The sequence below is a fragment of a genome, unplaced genomic scaffold, assembly GCF_019419815.1.
Source record: "Pyrus x bretschneideri cultivar Hongxiangsu unplaced genomic scaffold, Pyrus_bretschneideri_v1 Contig18, whole genome shotgun sequence".
Lineage (NCBI taxonomy): Eukaryota > Viridiplantae > Streptophyta > Magnoliopsida > Rosales > Rosaceae > Pyrus > Pyrus x bretschneideri.
In genome coordinates this window covers 4,472,250-4,489,702 of record NW_025999479.1, presented here as the reverse complement: position 1 = coordinate 4,489,702, position 17,453 = coordinate 4,472,250, and the positions used below count along the sequence as shown (strand labels likewise).

At 37.5% G+C, this 17,453-nt stretch overlaps 2 protein-coding genes across 2 annotated transcripts; both read right to left on the bottom strand.

Moving 5' to 3' along the window:
- Positions 1–751: 751 nt before the first annotated feature.
- Positions 752–1,871, bottom strand: LOC103937431 (cell wall / vacuolar inhibitor of fructosidase 2-like). Its single transcript, XM_009347372.3, has one exon. It carries the CDS (start codon positions 1,777–1,779, stop codon positions 1,231–1,233), a length of 549 nt encoding a protein of 182 aa, XP_009345647.2. The 5' UTR covers positions 1,780–1,871; the 3' UTR covers positions 752–1,230.
- A 4,020-nt stretch (positions 1,872–5,891) lies between these two features.
- LOC103937437 (IMPACT family member YvyE) lies at positions 5,892–8,119 on the bottom strand. Its single transcript, XM_009347380.3, has 6 exons — positions 7,690–8,119; positions 7,571–7,612; positions 7,353–7,468; positions 7,094–7,199; positions 6,702–6,755; positions 5,892–6,599 (listed from the first exon to the last, which is right to left on the bottom strand). The coding sequence occupies exons 1-6, from the start codon at positions 8,059–8,061 to the stop codon at positions 6,441–6,443; spliced, it is 849 nt and encodes a 282-aa protein (XP_009345655.1). The 5' UTR covers positions 8,062–8,119; the 3' UTR covers positions 5,892–6,440.
- Positions 8,120–17,453: the final 9,334 nt, after the last annotated feature.

The window sequence follows — 17,453 nt, the reverse complement described above, 5'->3', positions numbered from 1 at the left end:
ATTTATAGCATTCATATTCACTACTTGGCACGGCTTGATAATTTTGCAAAGTCCAACTGCAACTCAAACTTGCGGAAAGAAAATTGATCTGTATCAAAGGGCTATCCATCACACTGATATAAGTGCCTTCTCAAACAAAACAAAAGCCTATCAAAGCTTATCACATCAACTCCATCAGTAACCTTGCTTTATTAAGACTCCCAATGCAACTATAAAGCCTTCTTTTTCCATGATGTCTATCCAGGTGCAACCATACATGCAAAGTAAATTACAATTTAATTGCAATATCAGCTAATCACTTGAGATACCATCTTCCACCAAATACCACTTTGTACCAGGAATCCTAATGATGCATGACTCACGTGGCCAAAGCAATACCACAAAAGAAAAACATATTCTCCAGTATCCTATTTTGCATGCCTACTCGCTGTGCTCTAGATGACATATAGATAATTTTAATATCTCATTTAAGAGATAAATATATGATTAAAAAATCATAATGTTATCCTTTAAATAATAATTAAAAATTATCTTAGCATATCCAATAAATTAAAATTCGCTCATTCAACGCCCTTGAATGCCTAGGCCGATATTGTAAAATCGGGCCCAAACAAGATCATATGTGCAAAAAATGATTCAATTTGAAGATCGTTTAGCTATTCACATGTATAAAAAAATGGACGATTCATCATATGAGGATGCTACTTGATAACAAATTTGTCGATCAGTTTGACATGGATGACTAGCTAAATGATCTCCAAATTTTTTTGCCTATAATCTTCAAAAGATAATAAAAAGAATAAACAGCTCTAATAATAATATTTATATAATAAAAATACATTAATTATAAATGGAAGACAAGTAAATTCCACCGTTGAACACAATCAGTATCCTTATGGAAAATTCTGGAACAAAGTTAGGACTTTATATGGGAACGTGCTATCAGTCATCTTCTACTATGGTCAAAGAAAAGAAAGGAGACAAAACACTTTTTGTTAGTGGACAATTAATCAAAAATTATAATGGTAGATTCTAACTAAGTGGGCATCATATTCTAGAGAAATATTAATATAATCTGAATAATTAACTGCATATATGTTTAGGACATGCATTGCTACAGAATTAATGGTTTAGACCACACAGTGACTCGGAAAAATAAATAATTTTTCTTTCCTTTCCTAATAATCTAATAAACTTGCATTATTGAGCACCCTAGTAGGAAATAAACAGTTACAAGCCAAAATTATCAATAATTCCCAGAGCCACATCACAAATATGCTTCAATCCCTCCTCTCTTCTTGCAAGTTCTGGAGGATAAGCCAAACCTGGGTACCTTTTGAAAGCATTGTGGCAGGCATTTGGGTAGTCAGCTGCTGCAGTGATGTGCATGTAAGCATAATCATAAGACTCTGAACCTAAATCCTGCACTGAAGCTTGAAGGGCATCACCGACGTAGCCGTACTTGTCGGCACACTCCTTGAGGACCTTCTTCAAGTTTGTGTCATTGATGCTTGAGCTGATTAGCTGAGAGGACAAGTACGATGAGGTAGCAGTTGCGTTTGCCATTCCAATCCCAACCATAATAACTGCCAACCCCTTTGTGTCTGCATTTATGCTTGTGGGAACAGATTTGAGGGATGAGACGCAAAGGCCATAGTACTTGGTGTTTTTGCATGTGTTCTGGATCAGGGTTGAGTCAGCTTGGATGAGAAAATTAGGGTTTTGGCGAGGAAATGCAACTGTGAGAAGAAAGAGCAAGAAAATAGTAGAAGAACTCATCTGAGAGGATTAATGTAATTTTCTTTGACTCTAGATTTTGCTATGGAGGAAGAAAAAGGGGTGGAAAGCCAGATAAAAGGATTCAAAGGAATTTTAATGTTTTACTTATTTTTCTATGGTTGCAAATTGCAATGTGAGAGGTCAGAGATGTAGGTGTTTTCACTTTGTGTGTCGAATGAGCTGTGTATATAATTAAAGAGGAAGGGGCACTATTTGACAGGGGGCTATGAAACCATGCTATGCATTGAGGCCTTATTTGGCAGAAACCTAAATGCCAAAACATGAGTCACGGGTCACAGATGAACAACAGTTGAGGCTCTCAATCCAATCTTCTCTTTTTGGTAGCGTTTGGTACGTGGGAATGGATGGAATGCAGTGGGACAAGACGTTCCGTCCCGTGAGTCAAAAACAGTGGAACTCGCTGTCCCACATAACAAGTTTTGGCTGAATTTTTGTTCCATCTCACCCCTGGAACGACTCATTCCACCTTCGTGGAACACAAAATTATAACATTTTTGATAAAAATGCCCCTTATCTTTTTCAATATTTACACCCTCTAAAACAAACCCTAATACATTCTCTTTCGCTGCCTTTCTTTTCCCGAAGCCTTCCTCCTCATCCTCTCCCACAGCCACCGACTGCACCCAGCCAGCAGGCAGCAGCACGGAGCCACTTCCACCCGTAGCCTTCTCTCTCTTCCTCGCACGCCCCCACCCTCCGCCGTCTCCTTTCTCCCTCTCCTCCCACCTGTCCCTGCTGCCTCTCTTCCGCTGCATTGCTTCCTTAGCAACTCCTCTCCCTCACCGCCATACGACATTTCACCACCCCCCCCCCCCCGGAGGCCGCTTCATCCTTATCACGAAACCCTGGAGCAGGAGATCTGTAAATCGATTCTTCGTCCTGGCACCATCTCCAAGGCTAGGACTTACGCCGATGTCAACGTGATCCGACCCAAGGACTACTGGGACTACGAGTCCCTCACTGTCCAATGGGGGTAATAAACTGATGAAATTCTCTTGTTCTTGTTTGGATTGTGAGAAAATTGAGGAAAATCTGGTTTATGGTGGGAAAATTGAATTTTGATGGATAAATGTTTTTGCTTTTTTGAATTAATTGTGATTAATGTATAGGGAGCAGGGTGATTACGAGGTGGTGAAGAAGGTTGGGAGAGGAAACTATAGTAAAGTGTTTGAAGGGGTTTACCGTAACGATAACGAAAAATGTATTATCAAGATTCTCAAACTTGTTAAAAGAAGAAGGTAAGTTCTGAATTGCATTGCTTTTACCTTCTTATGTGAAGAAGATTGACAATTTGTTGTTCTTATCAGTTGGGTAATTCTATTTGTTTCGTTCTTGCTTTCATGTATGCCGGACTAATATTTCATGTAATGGCTGATTCTGTACTTGTGTACGGCTGGTGTTTTCATAGAATTAAGTTTCCTAGAGTGGAAAGTTAGTGTTCTTTCATTTATTAGATACCTAATGAATGAGGATAGTGTATTGGAAGAGTTTGAGTGAAATCCTATCATGATTTTTTTCATGAAGTGTCGGTGCAATCTAGTCATTGGAAACTGCAAAAAAAAAAACTTTAATTTGAAGGTTTAACCAACCCCAAGAAACAATTTTGACTGCCCCTGGCATATGAAGTAAAAGTTTTCTTTTGTACAAGAGCTTTGTTTTGAATCATTGTGGTGACGCTTACTTTTCTGTTTGGTTCGAAATGCAGATTAAGAGGGAGATAAAAATATTGCAGAATCTCTGTTGGGGGGGGGGGGGGTCAAGTCAGATGTGAACTCAATGGAGTGATGATCTTGTAAGAGAAATATACGATGAGTGGAGAGAAAGGAGGGCTTGAAAATTGGTTGAAATAGTAGTTGCTGTAATTGTCTTTTATTGTTTTATGACAGTTTGATGAGATGATTGGTGTAATTATTTTTTATTGTTTGAAGACTACTGAGATATAGACATGTATGTAAGCCTACTCCCGGAAAATAGAGACTCATAATTTTTACAATTATACTATACATATTGTTTGAATGTTGCCTCTTCACATCATTGATCCGATAAGCTTCAAACATGTTGAAACAAATCATGGTATTGTTATAAAATATAGAATTCATGGCATAACATATCTTCAGCCAGATGCTAGTGTAAAAAAATATATTGTAGATAAGTATATGTGTTCAAAATATGAACAAGTTCAAAAAAAAAAAAAAAGTATATATATATGTTCTATCCCGTCTCACGCATAAACATTGTACCAAAAAATAGACGGAACAGGGATAAGTTAATCATTTAATCTTTTGGTTCCGTTCCGTCCAACGAATACCAAACACAAAACGGAACAATCGTCCCGTTCCGTCTAGCGCGTGTCAAACATAACACGAAACCTCCAGTCCGTCCCATCTCATCCTGTCTGCGTACCAAACGGTACCCTTGAGTACTGGAATGATTTGGTTTTATATTGGCAATCTTGATGAAATGTTTTGGCCAATAAACAATGAAGAGAAAAAGTTTGGAATTTTTTGTGATCCAAAATAATTAATGTATTTTATCATATTTTGGAAAGAGACCAAATTTTGTTAAAAGATAGATCTTTATCTCCTTATTTATACTTTTTGTCTCTATCCTCCTTTTTCTTCTTCGTTATTTTCTCTCTCCTCTCCTCCTTTGGTTTTTTATTGGAAATCTTGATGAAATGTTTTGGCCAATAAACAATGAAGAAAAAAAGCTTGGAATTTTTTGTGATCCAAAATAATTAATGTATTTTATCATATTTTGGAAAGAGACCACATTTTGTTAAAAGATAGATCTTTATCTCCTTATTTATACTTTTTTGTCTCTATTAAAGATAGATCTTTATCTCCTAATTTATACTTTTTGTCTCTGTCCTCCTTTTTCTTCTTCATTATTTTCTCTCTCCTCTCCTCCTTCGTCCTCCTCTCTCTCTTCCTTCCTACCTTTCTTTCTTTCTTTCTTTCTTTTTCTCTCTCCTCTTTCTTCTTCACCACTCTCTCATATATTTATTCTTCATACTTTTCTCTCTCCATCATCTTCTTCTTTTTCATATTGTTTCATATATTTATATGAAACGAATTTACCATCATCATGACATTTTGTTTCAATAATACAATATCATCACCGCAAGACATTTCAATTTTGGATTGAGACGTAATATGATGGTAAATCCATTCCTTGTAAATTACTCTCCTTTTAAAAAAATTCATCGTTTTGAATATTTATGGATGAGTCATGAGTGAGGGGGTTAAAGATAGCTTTTAGTATATTTTGTGCAATTGTATATGAAGATTTAAAAGGTTAAAATGTGAAGGTTAATTATAATTGTAAGGCTATTTAATACTACGGTCTGGTAGTATTCTTCTTCATTTGTAAGTGAGAGGTCTTAAGTCCGAATCTCGTGAATAGCGAATTCAATACCAAATTAGGTTATCCATTGTGAGGCTTAGCCAAACTTATCGCTGTACTAGAAAAAATAATTTATAATTGGAAGCTGATTGGTAATGGTGGAAACGTGCTCACTAGCTTCCTAAATAATATAGTGAGACTCCTATCTCAACAAACTCGAACATCAGTCAAATGATCTTAATGTAGGAGAAGATTGACTTAACCGTGTTATTAAACGATTCTGTTCATTTTAATACCAAAGATTTATTTGGGACCATGACCAAAACAACACGGTTCAATTGAAGTTTACTAGTTAAGCGTTTTCAGTTAAGGTTTAGTGTGTAAAGTTTAAAACAATGTAATTAGAGAAGTCGGATCCGATATTGATACTTACGTACGGTAATTAAAATTCTAATTAGGGTTGAGGGATTATAAGCGCTTTTATCTTGTGGATCGCAGACATTAAAAGCGCTCGTAATCATAGCATTTGTTGGTTATTGTACAGATTTTGACTTGTTAATCATGAAAATAAAACGGATTAGCGTTTTTCCATTCTTTTTTCCTTCTTTGACTAGGAGTAGATATTCATAGCATACGCATGGATTGGAGTCATTTAACTACGATTACTCCTTTCTTCTGTTTTCATTTATGCAACAGTCCGATTTATCAATGGCAAAGGGAGCATAGTAATCCAAAACAAAAAGAGATGGCTAATACGAGCTTTAACTGAAGTCGACGGACAAGTGCTGCTAATTTCTCACCAAGTATATACATGACTCAAAATACCATAGCCATCAATGATTCAATCATTTGAATTGACCACCTTACTAAGCATATTATCAAACACGCTACCCAACAGACCAAGAAGCAACACAGCAGAAAGTTTGACAACACCCAACTTCTGAAATGGAATATCAAACTAGACTTGATACAACTGATCCAAGAACACCACAATGCAATAGACAACATAAACGAGTATTGCAGTGCTAAACTGTAAACTTGCACCCAAGTCTTTTCACTATAAAGAAAGACTGTCCTATAGACAACACGTCAGGTGAACAATCGCCTTTCAAGATTTAAGTTAATATTGCATTCCAACTAATTTAATCAATAAACTTCCCGAACAAAGCTGCAGATGTTTTAGATTTTTTTCCCGTACACTCTTCTTTAACTGTTGCCAATGATTGCTTCCAAAATGTATGTGCCGGTCTCAAAATGCTTCGCTGTGAAATGTCTATACCAGCTAAGCCACTGTTTCAGCGCTTATAGAACACTAATTCTCGGCTACAATTGTTTTTGATAGCTTCCTCCAATTTCTCAATACGGTCAAAATCAACTTGGTAAGTAACCATGGTGATACCATCTTTACCAGTCTCATAATCTTGCTTGATGTCTTCAACGTGAAAAGATTGTAGCTGTAAACATCGCATCTTAATATAAGATATGGATACACTTTAGAGATTTGACCATCAAAATGCAAAAGGGAGAGTTATCATAGTGCATCCAAACCAGCTCACCTGATGGTATAGAACGCCCAAAAGATCAAAGGGAACCTCGACCCCCATTCTTACCTAGAAGAGAGAAAGGATAAGATCATATAATTAAACGTTCTAATGATACAGAAAATGAAATGATTTACGGGTGCAAAAAATAATACAGACTTAACTCAAATTAATTGAAACTTATTCAGACATTTGTGAGCTTTGGTCCCAAGGTTTTGAAGTGAAAGTCTACGAGTCCCAAATATGTGGCAAAGGAATAAAACCCGTGTTCATTTTATGATACTGATAGAGTGGATTGCGACCAAGAATGGACGAGTATAGGGAAGTTCTTTCCTTTCCCGGTCCCGTTGCTTTCTGAAGCAGTAATTAAACAGGACATCTTGCATAAAAGAAAAAGGAGCTAATACCCTTGATTTCACAAGACAAGTTGGGGCATTTTTCAAGCATTCAGAGGCAACTCCTCCATAAGCCCTGACGAGTCCTCCAGTTCCCAATTTAATACCACCAAAATATCTATAAAAATAGAATCAAATACAACACTCAATGGAAAGAGCAATAGCAATAAGCGTAAAGCAGACAACAGAGAACAATGTGCACACTTTTAAGAACAAATTCGTAAAACAAACGGAAGCGAATGCATATCATTGAAGAAAGAAATGCAGTTACCTGATGACAACCACCATAACTCTGTCAATTCCTGAAGATTCAATAGCAGAATGGATTGGTTTTCCGGCCGTTCCGGAAGGTTCACCGTCATCATTAGACCGGAATTGATCTCCAACCTGATCGGTACCTCATTTGATTAATTAAAAAAACAATACAAACAGATTACCAAATAACAAGCAAAGAAAAAAAATGGACGATTTCAAAACCCAAACCCTAACCTTGTACGCCCAGCAATTGTGAGTAGCGCGTTGCTCTCGTACCTAAAGCACCAAAACTTCATTTGCCACGGTTTTTCCTTTTGTGACGAAATCAAAGAACAAAAGTAGAATTAGCGTACCTGGGATAGGAACGATTGAGCGGATTGTTCGTCGGAGATGGGACCAGCGACGGCGATGAATTTGCTCTTCTTGATCTCTTTTTCGAATCTCACTATCTCCTTGATGCCCGTATACGCGCCGCCTCCACCACTCCTGTTGCTATTGCTGCTGGTTGCGGCGGCGGTGGTGACCATGGCTTTATTGGCTCCGGTGGCGACGCAGCAGCCTACGCCTGCAATTGAAACGAAGATTCGAATGCCTTGGTGGAACTTGATCGGCGCTACCTTCTGGTAGTATTTCTGGAAACTGAGATTGAAATTACGTGGCGTTATTGCTGCTACTGGCATTTGTCTTACCCAAACCCAAACACTGCTTTCTTCTTCTGCTAACATGTGTATTGGGCCTTTTGGGTTGTGGTGGAAACCTTTAACGCCCGGTGTTGTTTCGCTTGACGCTTAATATTTTCCTTCCTTTATCTTCATGATCATGTTCTATACCATTGGATGCGTTTGTTTCACCGGAATATTTCGGACTGAACTAATTTTAAGAACTAAATTGAATTGGATTAGAATAGACTAAGCTGGACTTAGTAAAGCATTTGGTCTAGTCTCCAACTAAAAGTAGATAACAAATTTTTTTTTTTCAAAAAAAAAATAAAAATAAAACTCTCTATGTCTCTCCCTTTTCTTTGGTCAAACTCTCTATCCTCCTTTTTCTCCATCTCTTTCATTTTCCTTTCCCATCCAACTCCTCCTCCCCCACCCTCTCACCCTCTTCATTTCTTCTCACAACTTCATAATCGACTGTATATCTTCATAATCGACACCATTTTCCTAAGTAATTGGCTCGAAGGTGAAAGATAAAAAAAGGTCTGCGATCAGGGATTTTTATGTTTTCTGGGGTTTGTGCTCCACATCAATCTCATCGTTGATTCAAGCTCATCCCACAATATTTTTTTTTTTTTGGGGTTTTTTGGGTTCAAATTTTTCTGGGTTTTCTGGTTGTTGAAAGTGAGGAAGAAGGAGATGGGAAGGGCAAAGCGGAGCAGAGATAGCAAAAGACCCGTCTTTCCTGTTGTTCGGGTCAACCCAGATGCCAAAAAGGCGATGGGTTTGCGGGACGATGGAGATCTACAACAACCGTTGCTTATTTGGTCATTAGAGAATAAGGGATGATGCTACTCATGTGGGTCATTGTTATGATCCAATTCTGCGATTGCTTTGATCACAAGGAAGAAGATGAAAATGCAAATGGGAAAAAGTAGTTTTAGTATGGGAATGTAATAAGTTAGGATTTAATAGTATTTTAGCAAGTTGAGAGGATAGTTTTAATATGTTTTTTCTATATTGTTGAGTCAGCACTCACATGCTTGGTGAGTTTGTTATAACCTCTCGATTTTGGAGGTAACAGTCATGAATGAAAAATATTGAAATTCCTTCTTCTTTCTTTCTTTCTATGTAAGTTCCATTGCCATAGGTTAAGGTCGAACCCAGATTCTGAGTGCCAACATTGGTATCACCCAATTTCTCCTGGTTCCCTTCATGTGTGTATGCCCTGCCGACCTGCAGTTGCTCGCGCGACACACATGGACGCTCGTGTTTCAGCTCTGGAGGCCCTCATTGCCTCTATCCACTCCGTCATTGCTGAGGCTGTGACCTCGTATGTTTAGACTGTTGTCTTCAAGGTCCTGGAGTCCAAACTACCTGTCCATTTTTGGATAATCATCTTCTAATATATTTCGGGTAGTTTCACCATGAACTTTCGTTTCGCCTGGAGGGTGAGCGTTCTTCAACTCTGATTCTCCCTGATCCACTCCCATTGCATGAGTTAGATCTGATTCAACTACCATGAAGTCCGAATTGGGCTGGGGGAGGTTATACTCTTCTCTAATCTTGGACTCCCCATGTGGATTTCCCTCATGTCATTGATGGTGATGATCTGTTAGCCTGGATCTACAAGGTCGACCAGTTCTTCTTGTTCTACAAGACGCTTGACAATCAATAAGTCCTCACGGCCTACTTCCACCTTGAGGAGGAAGCACTGCAATGGTTCAAATTGATGGATTGCGCACACACCACACCACGATGTAAAGATTTCACCAGAGCATTTTATTAAGAATTTGGTCCATTTGAGTTTGCTGACAATGTTGAATCGTTATTCAAGCTCCGCCAAATAGGTACACTAAAAGATTATATAGTTGAATTCATGAGGTTAGCTAATCGAACTAGTGATTTAGATCATATTCTCCTCAAGAGCTGTTTCTTGGGAGGGCTTAAACGTGAGTTGAAATTTGATGTGAAACTTTTTAAGCCTAAAATTGTGCACAATGCTATAGTTATAGCAGTGCAATTGGATACTAAGATTTCTGAGATGAGGTCTTATGTCCCTATAGCTGCCATGAACCCTAAGCCTCAACGTATAAGGACTAATCATCACACTATACCTAGAACTAAAGCCTTGCCTATTAAGAAATTAAGTCCCACTGAGATTCAACTAAAGCGAGAGAGAGGGGAATGTTGATTTTGCTCAGATAAGTGGACTAAGGGTCACAAATGTGGTCTTAAACAGTTACTTGTGACTGATGAACTTGATCCTGGACTGTTTGAGGAATGTGTTGGTGAACCTAACCCTGAGTTACAGTCCATGGAATTGAGTGAGTGTGCCTTTTATGGTACTAGTGCTAGGTAATCTATTCACACAATGAAGGTTAATAGCTTGGTGAATGGACAAGATGTTAGGATTTTGTTAGACTCTGGTAATTCCCACAATTTCACGGATTCAAAGTTTTTGAGCCAGTGGTGCAACCAGCTCAATCTACTCAATGTTTTGAAGTTATGATTGTAGATAGGGGAAAACTGAAAAGTTATGGCTGTTATAGGTATTTTTCCCTGCCTTTGGGAGGGTATGAGTGTGAAGTGGACATTTATTCCTTTTCTTCTAGAAGGATGTGATGTTATTGTTGGGGGTTCAATGGTCTTCTACAGTTAGCCATGTCCTTTGGGATATCCAATTGTTGACAATAGAGTTCACAAAGAACCAGCAGTGCAATAAGTTGTATCATAATTCTCCTGTGAAGCCATTTAATCATGAAGTGTCCCTCCACCGCTTAGACAAGGAACTTTCCAACTCACACTTGGGTCTCTTTCTGTATTCTATGGAAGATCCAAATGGAGATATAAGTGATTTAGTACCATTTCAACTACAAGATTTGCAACTTCTCATTGTAAACTTTGAAGACTTGTTTGGGTTACCTTCTCAAGTACCTCATTCAAGGATGCATGATCATTATATTCCATTGGAGCCTGGTGCTAAACTTCCTAACATACAACCTTATCATTATGGTCCCTTTTGCAAAAGAATGAAATCAAGAAGGCCATCCAAGAATTTTTTGTTGCAGGGTTCATTCAACCAAGTCACATCCCCTTTTCATTTCATGTCCTTTTGGTGAAGAAAAAGGAAGGAACCTAGTGCATGTGTATTGATTATAGAGAACTCAATACACTGATAATCAAGGATAAATATCTTATTCCTTTGATCGATGACCTACTTGATGAGCTTTATGGTGCTACCTATTTCTCTAAGCTTGATCTTAGATCTGGATACCACTAAATTCTAATGCACCTTAATAATGTGCCTAAAACAACTTTTAGGACTCATGAAGGTCACTATGAGTTCTTAGTGATGCCTTTCGGCCTTACTAATGCTCCTACAACCTTTTAGAGCCTGATGAATGACATGTTTAAGCCTCACTTTAGAAAATTTGTGTTAGTCTTATTTGATGATTTGCTTATCTACAATAAAAGTTGGGAGGAACATATGCAACATCTCAAGACTGTTTTCCAGATTTTGCAACTCAACCAACTATTTCTCAAGAAATCTAAATGTTCTCTGGGCCAAAGAAGAGTTGAATATTTGGGGCATATAATCTCTAGTAATGGGGTGGAAGCTAATCCAACTAAATTACAAGCAATCAAGGAATGGCCTAGACCACTGACAGTAAAGCAATTGAGGAGGTTCCTTGGATTGACAGGTTACTACAGAAAGTTCATACCTGGCCATAGTAGTATCTGTCAACCCTTGTATAATCTCACAAAGAATGATGGATTTCAATGGAATTGTAAAGCCACTGCAGCTTTTGAAAAACTCAAGCTTACCATGGTCTCTCCACAAGTGTTAGCCCTACAGACTTTACTAAAACTTTTGTGAATGAGTGTGATGCCTCAGGAGAAGGAATAGGTATTGTGCTACAACAGGATAAGAGGCCAATTGCATTTGCTAGCCAGACTTTAGGACCAAGAAACCAAGCCTTGTCTACTTATGAGAGGGAGTTGCAATTGTTTATGCAGTTAAAAAATGGCAGAATTGTCTCTAAGGCAGGCACTTTGTGATCAAGACTGACTACCATAGTCTCAAATACTTCTTAAGTCAAAAAGCCAACACCCCCTTCCAACAAAAGTGGGTCTCTGAGTGATGCGAGAATTATACGCACACAAATTAAACCCTCTTTTTATCAATTGTAGTATAAGTATAAGTAGGGATCGTTCTTAACCGGGGATTAGGAGGGATTGCAAAATCACTTGGAAACTGACTCAAAAACGTAAAATAAAGTTTAAAACACTAAACTAGACTCAAAGAATGCAAAACAAAACATTTAAAACACTAAAACAAACGAAAGGACTCAAAACAGCCCCAAAACACTCAAAACTGCCTTAAAAACACAATCTGGGCAGTTTTGAGCACTTTGGTGAATTTGGACGAATGTGTGTAATAAATTGAATCAAAACACTTATAAACACAAACTAAGACACTTTAACACTAAACTAGACTCAAAGAATGCAAAACTAAACACTTAAAACACTAAAACAAACCAAAAGACTCAAACAGCACCCAAAACACTCAAAACTGCCTTAAAAACACTTTCTGGGCAGTTTTGAGCACTTTGACTACTTTGGACGAAATTGGGTAATAAAATGAATCAAAACACTTAGAAACACAAACTAAGACACTTTCTAACTAAGTTGGACACTAAAGTAAGGGGGGATGAGTTTTTGACGAAATTAATTAAAATACACAGATTGTAATTAAAAACAGATTGTAAAGATGAATGTGACGGAATTGAATGGATGGGATGGTTAGCTAAGGGGTTCATCTCCACACATGTTACACTTGCATAATAAAAAGATTTCCAATTGCATTTCAATAAACCATGAATTCTCAACGCCCCGGGTTAATTAGGTCCGCTTAAATTAACCGTCAAGTTTTCCTTAAGTTAATGAATTGGATGATTGCATACGACAACCCAAAGCATTCCTCACAAGTTCCCTACATGAATTGCATAATAGAGATACAAGCAAGAATCATTAAGCAACATGAAAACTATAAGTGTTGACGAGGCATTCGTTACTATGATTGCATGAAACTTATGCCAAGAATATGTTTAACGCGATTGTTTATAAGCAACCTCCACTACTTGTGAATATAAGTTCATAACTATTACGTGAAACTCACTTATATTCTAGCGTCAAATTCATGCATGAAAATTAAGCGTGAACTCTCAATAAGCATACATAAATAGGTTATCAATCAAATAGTTAAACAAATTGAATTCACAACTTATGAAACGCAATTAGAAGTAATCAAATCAAAATGCAAGCATAAACATATATTTCGAATCCCCCCCTAACCAGGGGGGGTTTAGTTCCTCATACGTACAAAACAAAGAAAATTGAAATTAAACATTGGAATCGAGGAAAAGAAACACCTAAACATTCCAACAACTCAAACTTGAATTGTATGAACGTTTAGGCACTCTTCTCCTCCTCTTCGTTGTAGCACAAGGTCTAAGGATAGGTTTGGAGGGATGGGGAGTTATGGATGGTGTAGAATGATGTGTTTAGGATAGGGATGGATGTAGGGGACCTCAAGGCTTCTTTTTGGGCAGAAAATATGAAGAATGGTGAAGTATGGATGTGTTATAGAGAGGGGATGAATTTCTGGCGTGAATGGTGAATGAATTGTGTATGAATGGGAATGAATGAATTGTGGCTGCAATGGATGCTTATTTATAGGTGAAAATGAGGGAATATGACAGCTAGGAACTTGGTGGAAATCTGGAATGGTGATGGGAGATGCATGTGGCTGATTTATGAAGGGAATGCATGTGGATTAAAGTGGAATGACAGCTAGGTTATGATGATGAATGCATGTGCAAAGTTGGTTGAATGATTATGAAGCATGTGGGTGGAAATGCATGTGGAATGGCTGATTTATTTGTTGGGAAAGCATGTGAATTAAAGCTAGGGTGAATGATGATGATGGGAGAGCATGTGGGTGCAGCTATGGTGGGAATTTTGGGCAGAAAATATCCTAAGGCTTTATTACTTAGTTTAGGAAATGATGTAACTCATTTGATTAGGAATCCTCTTCAATTTCGTCCATTCCTTTTGCTCCAAACGTAAGCTATCCATTCCAAGCCCAATTTTGCTCCAAAATGCTCCAAAATGCACCTTTTTGCTTCCTTAGCCATATGAACCTAGAAACACACGAAAATGGCATAAAGGACTAAAATAACTAAAGAAACATAACGTAAATGCACGAGAACAAGCCATTTAAGTCGCATGAATCTGCTCCTATCACTGAGCTCTTAGGGTTCGATCACGAGATACACTATAAGGCTAGACATGAGAATATGGTAACAGATGTCTTGTCTAGAATGCATATAGTTTCTACAAGTGAGGACTTGAGTGCCATTTCCTTATTGAAGTATTTTTCTATCTCTTATCCCTATGAAGGTTGGTTAGATGGCATTCGGAGGTACAATGAGCATGATGAGTGGGTTATTCAGAGAATTAGAGAAGTGTTTGGATAGAAGGAATTCTACCACTAGCAGCTCTCCACTTGCCAAATTTTCTTTTGTGACTGGCTTCTTATGATACAAGGGAAGAATAGTATTGAGTCCAGATTCAAAATGGAAAAGTAAGCTCTTAACTGAGTTTTACTCCACTCCTACTGGTTATCATCAAAGGGTTTTAGCAAGCTATCACAAGTTAGAGAAACAATTTTATTGGCAGGGCATAAAGGGATATGTTAAGCAATTTATCTCTAATTGCCATATTTGCCTCTACCCCCAAAGTGATGGTCAAACTAAGGTGCTCAGTATGTGCTTGGAGACTTATCTCATATGCTTTGTTTTGGGGGGGGGGGGGGGGGGGCAACCTCGAAACTGGGTTAAGTGGCATGCTTGGGCAGAATTATGCTTCATTACTTCCTACCTCACAGCTTTTAAAACTACTTTTTTTGAACTGGTCTACGGCTATCCACCTCCCTATTTGGAAACCTATGAGTTGGGAACTACTTGACTTGATTCAGTTGAACAAAGTTTAATTGATAGGGATAAGAAGCTAACTGTGCTTAAATCCAACTTCGAATTAGCTCAGAATTAGATGAAGGTACAGGTTGACAAAAAGATTTGTGAAAGGCAATTTAGAGTTGGTGAATTGGTCTACTTCAAGCTGGTCCCTTATCAGTTACAATCATTGGCACCAACTTTGTAGTGGACACCCTCTGACGGAGTGACTTTAACATAGTCAAAGATCAAGAACCTAACCACAAGACAACTATGATGCCTTAGGTCGAAGGACTACTTTACATTATCCCAACCATAAGTTCTCATGTGACATGAGTATGATAACTCCTTATTGATCAAGTTCAGTGGACTCATTCTCTATTGAGCACCTACATGCTTGTCTTGGTGTCAGTCACACCGATGACTCGAGACCAGTCACTCTCCCTAAGAGAAAACATAGCACATATTGATGTTAACGGACTGTCAATGCCCAATTAGCAATCCTATGATCATGAACTTTTAGGATATGTATAAGAAAGAGAATGGTCTCATGAATCTAGCTTGTTTATATCACATTCTCCCAATTACATATTGCTTGGACTTATCGTTTCAGCATATAACATTTATATGAGATGACTTTAAACAATAATATTTGCCCTTTATATTAAACTAGATTAGTTTAACATGTGAAATATCCATAAAGTATCATCGTATGATTGGTTTTAGGGCACATTTCCAACAGCTGCAACCTAGATACTATGGTCCTTATAAAGTGCTTGAAAAAAATTAGAGAAGTGGCTTATAAACTTAAATTACCTGTGGGCAGCAAAATTCACCTAGTGTTCCATGTGAGTTACTTTAAGAAGCAAGTGGGAACTGAAGTTGCAATGCATCCAATGTTACCTCACCCCTTGGAAGATGGATTAGCACAACATGTACCTGAAGGAATTCTATCTCAGAGGGTTTATAAGAAGGGCAAGTCAGCTGGAGTCCAATTGTTAGTGTAATGGCTTGGCAAGGAAGCAACTAAGGCTCCTTGGGAAGACTTAGATGAGTTCCATTCAAGATTCCCAAATTTTCCACTTTGAAACCTTGTGGACAAGGTTCTTGAAGGGGAGGGCATTGTTATGATCCAATTATGTGATTGCTTTGATCACAGGGAAGAAGACGAAAATGCAAATGGGATAAAGTAGTTTTAGTATGGGAATGTAATAAGTTGAGATTTAATAGTATTTTAGTAAGTTGAGGGGATAGTTTTAACATGTTTTGTCTGCATTGCTGAGTCAGCACTCACATGCTTGGTGTGTTTGTTATGACCTCTCGATTTTGGAGGTAACAGTCATGAGTGAAAAATATTGAATTTCCTTCTTTTCTCTCTCTCTCTCTCTCTCTCTCTCTCTCTTTCTTTCCCTCTCTTTTTCATTGTGTAACTTCCATTGCCATAGATTAACGTTGAACCCAGATTCTGGGTGCTAGCTGACACGTGACACTGCTTGCAGACGAAGAAGATGGGACTAGCAATCTTTTTTTTGGGAGGGGCCACACTAAGACCTCCTAGTGAGGGATTTAGTGGAGGCAAGTCCTCCTTTGTCCCATTAAACTTAGTCCCGCCAGTGAACAAACACGGATTGCACTAATTTTTAATCCAAACTAGTCCAGTGAAAGCTAAAGAAGGCAGACAAACACCCCCTTAGTCTCTTTATCATCGTCAAAAGATCATTTTAGAAAATTTTATTCGATTTAGAGATCATTTAATCATTTTTATAAATCAACCAAGTTGACGGTTTCTCATGAGCATATTACTATTTAATATAATTGTCAATTTGTTCCACACATATAAAAGTCTTCATATAAATAAAAACTGAGAATTATTATTAGTACTCTAAAAATATCATTTTGCACTCTTCATAAGTGTAATTTTTTTTAAATATAAAATGTTTGGAGCATAAAATAATAATTTTGGATTGCTAATAATAATTCCCTAAAAAAATTATAAATAATCTTTAAATAAAGATAAAGTAGAAAATTTATAAATTTATAAATTTATAAATAAGAATTTTGGATTTGCTAATAATATAGAATAATTTCCTAAAAATTCATAAATTTATAAATGAGAATTTTGAATTTTGGATTGCTTCCATTACTCTGCGGAAGTGAGGGGAAATGTCCTTGAAGGAACTTTGAACATCTCCACCACCTCCCTTCTCCGGCTTTACTTGCCCTTCTCCACGCTCTAGATCTCTTTTCCACATTAGTCGCCACCTCACAAGACTCGCCAACAAAAATGATTACCCATATTTGTTCGACAATAATTGTGAAATAAAAAATGGTAAGTATTTTGTATTGATATCATGAGGACAAGGTAATTAAGGAAATAATTTATTTTTAAAGTAGAAAATTGGTGATTAATGACCACTTGCTCCTTAATTACTATGAAAT

Bases quoted from the DNA above. Each gene is read 5' to 3' on its own strand.
- LOC103937431 (XM_009347372.3), bottom strand. From the start codon at position 1,779: ATGAGTTCTTCTACTATTTTCTTGCTCTTTCTTCTCACAGTTGCATTT.
- LOC103937437 (XM_009347380.3), bottom strand. From the start codon at position 8,061: ATGTTAGCAGAAGAAGAAAGCAGTGTTTGGGTTTGGGTAAGACAAATG. The intron at 7,613-7,689 runs GTACGCTAATTC...TTGGTGCTTTAG, and splicing joins CTCAATCGTTCCTATCCCAG to GTACGAGAGCAACGCGCTAC. The intron at 7,469-7,570 runs GTTAGGGTTTGG...GGTACCGATCAG, and splicing joins ACAATTGCTGGGCGTACAAG to GTTGGAGATCAATTCCGGTC.